Source organism: Triticum dicoccoides, chromosome 4A, assembly GCF_002162155.2.
Source record: "Triticum dicoccoides isolate Atlit2015 ecotype Zavitan chromosome 4A, WEW_v2.0, whole genome shotgun sequence".
In the NCBI taxonomy this organism is placed as follows: domain Eukaryota; kingdom Viridiplantae; phylum Streptophyta; class Magnoliopsida; order Poales; family Poaceae; genus Triticum; species Triticum dicoccoides.
Genome location: NC_041386.1, coordinates 547668610 through 547676592, shown reverse-complemented (window position 1 = coordinate 547676592; position 7983 = coordinate 547668610). Strand labels below are relative to the sequence as shown.

Below are 7983 nucleotides of genomic sequence, written 5' to 3'. Positions count from 1 at the left end.
ATCTCTCTCGAACCTTTTCAATCCCCTCGGATCCACACGCAACCGAATAAAGCCAAGAAGTTGGCATGCCATGGGTCTGGTTTGAAAGGCAAGTTTTTTTTTTACATGGCCTGAGTCGCAAGATAGCGCGATACGTTGTGTTGAAGCAGGCAATGTGTGACAAAAGACCGATGCACACCACACACCTCTCCTCATGTGTACTTTCCATTTCCAACCTCTCCTCCTCAAGTTACAAGCTGGCAGCAATACGATCCTGCACTTTTTATCCCCTTTATCCGCGCTATAGTTTATTGTTCTTAATCGGTGCAAATGATGCTGAAAATCACTCATGCCATAATCAATCAAGAGTGCTATCCTTGTGCCACTTATGTAGCTTGTGTTTGCTGCAACCTGATAACTCGGGATTGCTGCCAGCCCACTACTGCTTCTCGGTGCCAACCTCACCCTTTTGTGACGGCGATGAAAAGCGAAAACGGTGCACGTGGAGTCCGTTACGGGCTCGTGGTCAGGACGTAGCTGTGCATGGCGTAGGTACCAAAGATCGCCGTCAGCTGTTGATGGCCGTCCCATACATGTTTCTAACGGCTTCTATTCTATCTGCTCCAAGTCGCCCCACAACGCAGCCAGCAACAGCCGTTGGCTTGCAATGCATGAAAGGAAGAAGAGGCAGTTTTGACTTCTGACCTGATGAAACGCTGACGCTGGTTGTTGTTTAGCTTTCACTCCAATCAACCGACCCCCCACAAAAGATAAACAAATTTTTTTAGGGGACAAAAGATAAACAAATAAAGGGTGATGGTGCCACTCAAAACTCAACTCGGGTGCGCACGAATTAGTAGTCCATCTACTCCCTCCTTGGCCACACAGAAAACATCATTTGCTTCCCACCTCGGCTTTGCTTCCCTTCTACTCCCCTCCACCGCCGCTCGCTCCCATGCCTGGCCGGGCCACCACCGTAACCACCTCCTCACTACCACTTCTCACAGGCATCACTGCGTCACCAACCTCTCCCAAGCTTTGCTCCATCCCTTCCCAGCCCGTGTCAGCGCGTGGGTGGGAAAAGATACTGACAGAAAAGAGAGTTGAACCTCAACAGAAACAGTAGCACACTGACCACTATTGTAAGCATCATTGAGCTTGCTAATCAGCAGCATGCGCGGATCCATAGTTGGTAGTAGTAGCTGCCGTGCATGCAATTTGGCCCCGCCATGCATGCCTGCCCACCTGTGTCAGTCAGGCCTTAAATACGCTTCGCCAACCGGGCGCATCCACAACCAACCCTCTCTCTCTCTCCCTCAGTGGAGTACACGCGCTGACACGATTATTGTTGCACATTTCTGAACGAAACACAGAGCAAAGAACCAGCTTTGGTATCGTAGATGAGGAGCCTGCCGCACTCCTCGCTTGGAATCCTCCTCCTGCCGGCGCTGCTGCTCGTGCTGGCCGCGTCGCCGCCGGCGGCGCCGCTGTCGCCGGACGGGCTCGCGCTGCTGGCCTTCAAGGCCGCGGTGACCGACGACCCGACCTCCGCGCTGTCCGCGTGGTCGGCCAACGACACGGACCCGTGCCGCTGGCCGGGGGTGGCCTGCGTCAACACCTCCTCCACCGAGGCGCGCGTGGCGGGCCTGGCCGTCGCCGGGAAGAACCTCTCCGGCCGCCTCCCGCCCGAGCTCGGCTCGCTCTCCCTCCTCCGCCGGCTCAACCTCCACGGCAACCGGCTGTCCGGCGCCGTGCCGCCGGCGCTCTCCAACGCCACGTCCCTGCGCTCCGTCTTCCTCTACGACAACAACCTCACCGGCGCCTTCCCGGCGTTCCTCTGCGACCTCCCGCGCCTGCAGAACCTCGACCTCTCCAAGAACGCGCTCGCCGGCCCGCTCCCGCCGGCGCTCGGGCGCTGCAGGCAGCTACAGCGGCTGCTCCTTGCCAACAACGGGTTCTCGGGCCGCATCCCGGCAGCCGCCTTGCCGCAGATGGAGAGCCTGCAGCTGCTCGACCTGTCGTCCAACTCCCTCACGGGCGCCATCCCGCCTGAGCTCGGCAAGCTCCAGGCGCTGGCCGGCACGCTCAACGTCTCCCGCAACCGCCTCTCCGGCGCGGTGCCGCCGGAGCTAGGGCGTCTCCCGGCGACCGTCACCCTCGACCTCCGCTTCAACAACCTCTCCGGCGAGATCCCGCAGTCCGGGTCCCTCGCCAGCCAGGGCCCCACGGCCTTCCTCAACAACCCCGGCCTCTGCGGCTTCCCGCTCCAGGTCCCCTGCCGCGCGGCCCCGCCGTCGGCATCCTCCTCCACGCCGCCTCCGACCACCACCGGCTCCGGCGGCAGCGCCGGCGGCGGCCCTAGCCAGCCGATGAAGACCAGCCTGATCGTGCTCATCTCGGTCGCCGACGCGGCCGGCGTGGCCCTCATCGGGGTCATCGTGGTGTACATATACTGGAAGCTGCGCGACCGGCGCGGGGACGGCGGCGGCGACGACGAAGACGAGGAGGGGCGAGGGCTCTTCTTCTGCCCGTGCATGCGCGCAAACACGTGCGGGGACTCGTCGGAAGGGTCGGACGCCGGGGGCGACGGCGAGAAGAAACGCGGCAACGGTTCCGGGGGCGGGGGCGGGGGCGGCGAGGACGGGGAGCTGGTGGCGATCGACAAGGGGTTCCGGATGGAGCTGGACGAGCTGCTGCGGTCGTCGGCGTACGTGCTGGGGAAGGGCGGGAAGGGGATCGTGTACAAGGTGGTGGTGGGCAACGGGACAACGCCCGTGGCCGTGCGGCGGCTGGGCGGCGGCACCGCGGCCCCGGAGCGGTACAAGGAGTTCGCGGCGGAGGCCGGCGCCGTCGGGCGCGTGCGGCACGCCAACGTGGTGCGGCTGCGCGCCTACTACTGGTCGCCCGACGAGAAGCTCGTCGTCACCGACTTCATCAACAACGGCAACCTCGCCTCCGCGCTGCGCGGTACGTAACGCAACATCCTCTCCTCCATACAATTCGCGCCCTTTTTTCTCCCCATCCGTTTGCTCTGCTCTGAGTCTCTGACCGAACGTCGTAACGCCATCGGGCCCACCTCCCAGTGACTCTTCTAAAAACTGTTACGAACTGGTTCGAGAAGCTCCATGCAAATCCAAAGGCTATAAAAACACAACCTAAGCAAAACAAATGGCAGAACATAATGGGCGTCGTGATTAATTAAGGCTTCCGATACGGTACAAAACTAGAGATCCTTTGTCGGTGGCCACAAACAATATCTGATTAAGCATCCATGAGGCATGGTGCAAGGCTGTGCTCCATTGGATTGTTGGATTGCGGCCCCTGCACGCTAAGGAGAATGCATCGCTGTGCACTGGAATGGATTTTAGCCTGCTGCTGGCGCTGGTGCTGGTCCAGCCAACTGACCGACCACTAGAGAGTCATGCATGGTCGCGGTGAAAAGCTTCCAAGGGAGCCAGATGGGAGTGTGCATATGCAATCTTGTCCGGTGCATATGCATGCATGGCATGGACCGCAGCGCAGCGCAACAGCAGCATCTGGATGATGATGATGCTCCGGTTGGTGCTTGCCCTGCATTACCGGTTAGCGTCACTGTCACTGCCACCTTTTCTCCTGTAGCCATGCTTCTGCCTTCAAAACTTCAGAAACTTTGAGTTGCCATCATCATAGCCTTCACAATCCGCAAACTTCACTCATGTACGTAGTAAGGATTAATAATGTGGATGTTAGGCCAATGCATGCGAACACAGAGATTGCCTGCTGCGCTAAGTAAGCTCCAGGTTTAGATGATTGGTGTCAGACCTTGCCCTAATAAAGCCTAAAGGTTGTCTCCCCTGGCAGTGAACAGGAAAGTGAACAAAGATCCAAAAGGGGTAGATAGGAAAAGGTACCTTCCGACAGACAAGGGAGGCCAAAAGGCTCTTTTTTCAGGCCCGAAACCTTGTTGTGGTCATGCCTGCTTGGGTCGGGTCTGCCAGCAGTCATGTTTCAGGTCAGGTCTAGAGCCTCGCAAAAGTGACAATTAGGAGCAGAAAGGTGCACACAAAAGGCGCAACAAATGCGTGAGAAAAAAGATGCCGTCGGTAAAACTGTAGGAACTAAAGAGAAATACACAGTCAATCGGCAAAACTCTGCTGGGAAAAAAGATGCCGTCGGTAAAAATCTGGGGCGTTGGATCATCATCAAACAGCCAGCACCGTCGGCCTGCTTCCTCGCCTCCACGTGCGACGTCACGGCTTGCTACCGCCCCCAGTGTCGTCGTCGTCTCCGGCAAGGTCCTCACTCGGCCTTATCGAAGTCAACACTTGCACTGACTCGAACCCATGACCTTATGGTCAAAAGGCAACAGCTCTACCGCCACGCCATGGCTTTGTATTAGTATTCACAAACATGTATAGAAATAGAGAAAACATAAAAAAGATATGACATGAATACATGTGCAAAACAAAGGATTGAGAAACATAAGGATTTTATGAACTTGGGTATTTGGCCATAGAAATAGGGAAAAATAGAATAACACCTTCAAACAAAGTCAAACAAATGACATACGTACATGGTAAGCAATCACAATTTTTTTTTTGAAAAAGTATAACTACTGCTAAAGGACCTCAGTTTTGTGCTCCATGTATTAGAATTTGACAACAGTCTTCCTAATGTTATATCCGTGAAATTTTATATTAAGATCCATGTAAAAGAAATTCATGGCATGTCATCTGACTAAGACTTGGTTAAATCTCGATCAGCTATCTCATTTCAAAAATATTATACCGAGTGAATTTTTGTAAGATGCTCGAGTAAGAACAAATTTTCTGACGTGGCATTGGTATGTGCAGGGCGCTCCGGGCAGCCGAGCCTGTCGTGGTCGCTGCGGCTCCGCATCGCCAAGGGCGCGGCGCGCGGGCTGGCGCACCTCCACGAGTGCAGCCCCCGGCGGTACGTCCACGGCGAGGTCAAGCCCTCCAACATCCTCCTCGACGCCGACTACAACGCCCTCGTCTCCGACTTCGGCCTCGCCCGCCTCCTCACCATCGCCGGCTGCGCCGACGCCGCGGGAGCCGGCACCGGCGGCATAATGGGCTGCGCTCTCCCGTACGTCAAGCCCCCCGCGCCGGACCGGCCCAACGCGTACCGCGCCCCGGAGGCCCGCGTGCCCGGGTCCCGCCCGAGCCAGAAGTCCGACGTCTACTCCTTCGGCGTCCTGCTGCTGGAGCTGCTCACCGGGCGCTCGCCCGAGCAGGCGTCGCCCTCTGGTTCCTCGGCGTCCTTCTCGGGGCCTGGCGCCGCCGCCGCCGCCGAGGGGCAGCAGGCGCCGGAGATCGTGAGGTGGGTGAGGCAGGGGTTCGAGGACGCGCGGCCGCTCTCGGAGCTGGCCGACGACGCCGTGCTGCGGGACGCCGGCGCGCGCAAGGAGGTGGTGGCCGCGTTCCACGTCGCGCTTGGCTGCGTCGAGGCCGACCTGGAGCGGCGGCCGCGGATGAAGGCCGTCGCCGACAGCCTCGACAAGATTGGGTCGTGACTCGTGAGAGCAGGGCGCTGCCTCTTTGCCATCCGTTGTCAGCTTGTCAGAATTGGTTATCACCGGAGAACGTCTCTCTTTCTTTGCACTTGGTTAATTTTCTGTATTATATATATATATATATCATTTTTAGGAACCTTCGTGTAAATGTTTCTTTTTTCTTTGGGTGTTCTCCGTTCTGTGAAATTATTTTGAATGTTATAGCAACTTATATCCTTCCATCCTAAGGGTATTTTCAACACGGATCCTCAAACAACCCGCATATGTTCGGACCGAACTGTTTAGACGTAGTTTGCCATGCAATGCAGATCTCTATTTCTCCGTGGACCAGTCCAAATTCTCGCAAACCGAAAACAAACTTGAGCAAGGTTTACGATAGTCCGAACATCCGACTGTCTAATAAAAAACCATCATCCAACTGTCTAATAAAAAACCACCACGTACCCTTCGGTATCCATCTGGATTGCAGAAGGCCGCTATTGCGTATTTGGGTTTGACGAAAGGTGATTAGTATGCCTCACGTTTGGCGGAAGCCACAAATACCTTTGTTTTACTTTCATTTTTTTCTTCAAATGCTTCATTTGGCAGAAGGAAGCGGGCTACCTGGCTAGAAGGAAGCAGGCCATCCTCAAGTCAATCCAGTCGGAGCTGCGTGCAGCGGCGAAGGACCAGAAGTTCGGTCCGTCCCGCACTTTAGATACAGAAGTTGTCAAAATCTTCGACGACAAGTAGAAATAGGGTAGTTTGATCTACACTTTAGCTATATATAAGTCGTCTGAAAATTGAATTTAGGTCAGTCAAATTCCTGTCCGTTGATTACTGCTCTAAGATTCGCTCTTGTCTTTTTTTCTATTGTGTGGGGTGTCTTGTTGTGCGGTTAGTCAATTCTTTCACGAGCTGCCTCTTTCTAGCCCATCTAACTCCTCAACCCTCCCCTCTCTCTCTCCCTTTATTTTTTTCCGCACTCTGTTAGCCCATCTAACCCTGTCGGCTAGGCGCTGTACGGCCGGGGGTTGGGCCGGGTCTTGCCTCAAGATGCTACGCTAGTCAGCCGTGCAACGCCTGTCAATCAGACGCTACACAGTCTAAGAAGAAAGAAAAACATGATAAAGGCTCTACAAAACTCCCTTGGAGCGGTTGTAGTAGACCCGGCAGAGCTGAAAGCTATGGCAAATGAGTTCTACCAAATTTGTATGCTTCGGAGGGGGTGCATAACATGGAGGCTGTTTTACAGCATGTTCCTAGGAAGGTAACAAATGATATGAACACAACACTTTGTGCCCCATACACTAATGAGCGGGTGAAAGTTGCATTGTTTCATATGTTCCCAACAAAGGCGTCGGGCTCAGATGGTTATCCTGCACATTTTTATCAGCGTCACTGGGACATTTGTGGAGACGAAGTCACAAGGATTGTCCTGAGGATAGTACAGGGAGAAGAAAGTTCGGATTGTATCAATGACACGGTGTTAGTACTTATCCCCAAGGTAACAAATCCTACAGTTTTGGCCCAGTTCCGACCCATCAGTCTTTGTAACGTATTATACAAGATAGCATCAAAGGTAATATCAAACAGATTAAAACTTATATTGCCTGACATAATTTCTGCGGAGCAGTCGGCATTTGTTCTAGGGAGGTTGATAACGGATAATATCATATGTGCATATGAGTGCCTACACTTCATGAAAAGGTCCAGGTCAGAGGCCAACTCATTTTGTGCGTTGAAGTTGGACATGATGAAGGCCTATGATCGATTGGAGTGGCCATATTTGAGAGCTATCATGGCAAAACTTGGCTTTGCAGAATAGTGGATAAATATTGTGATGGGCATAGTGTCATCAGTATCTTTCCGAGTGCTCTTCAATGGTGAGAAACTTGATCCATTTAGACCAACTAGAGGTATTCGGCAGGGAGACCCAATCTCCCCCTAATTATTCTTGATTGCAGCAGGGCCTTTCGTGCCTCCTCAAATCCAGTACTCAGTCATTGTTTGCGGGTATCCAGGTGGCCCCGACGGTGCCAATCATTAACCACCTCTATTCGCAGATGACAGATGGTTGCTTTTCAAGGCGAATGTAGAGGGATCCGGTGTGGTGTAAAACCTACTTGATACTTATTGTGGTGCATTTGGGCAGCGGATAAATAATGAATAGTCATCGATATTTTTCAGTAAGGGGTGTCCGGTGGCTGTGAGAGAGGCGGTCAAAAACACTCTTTAGGTACACAATGAATCACTGAATGAACGATATCTAGGTATGCCTACAGATGTGGATCACTCGAAGAATGGTACATTCAAATATTTGCGCAATCGTGTTTGGGAGAAGATAAAAGGCTGGATGAAGAAGCTCTTGTCATCGGCAAGTAAAGAAGTGTTGATCAAATCAGTGGCCCAGGCAATTCCGGTCTTTTCTATGTCATGTTTCAGGTTGCCGAGAGGACTTTGTGAAAGTATCGCTTCCATCATACGACAATTTTGGTGGGGAAGTAAGC

General features: G+C 53.8%; 1 protein-coding gene across 1 annotated transcript; it reads left to right on the top strand.

Moving 5' to 3' along the window:
• The first annotated feature begins 986 nt into the window (after nucleotides 1–986).
• On the top strand, nucleotides 987–5701 carry LOC119286682 (receptor protein kinase-like protein ZAR1). Its single transcript, XM_037566108.1, has 2 exons — nucleotides 987–2946; nucleotides 4812–5701. Exons 1-2 carry the CDS (start codon nucleotides 1380–1382, stop codon nucleotides 5492–5494), a joined length of 2250 nt encoding a protein of 749 aa, XP_037422005.1. The 5' UTR covers nucleotides 987–1379; the 3' UTR covers nucleotides 5495–5701.
• The last annotated feature ends 2282 nt before the right edge of the window (nucleotides 5702–7983 follow it).

Excerpts from the sequence above, each read along its gene's own strand:
- LOC119286682 (XM_037566108.1), top strand. The coding sequence starts at position 1,380 with ATGAGGAGCCTGCCGCACTCCTCGCTTGGAATCCTCCTCCTGCCGGCG. Across the intron at positions 2,947-4,811 it reads CCTCGCCTCCGCGCTGCGCG|GGCGCTCCGGGCAGCCGAGC; the intron begins GTACGTAACGCA and ends TGGTATGTGCAG.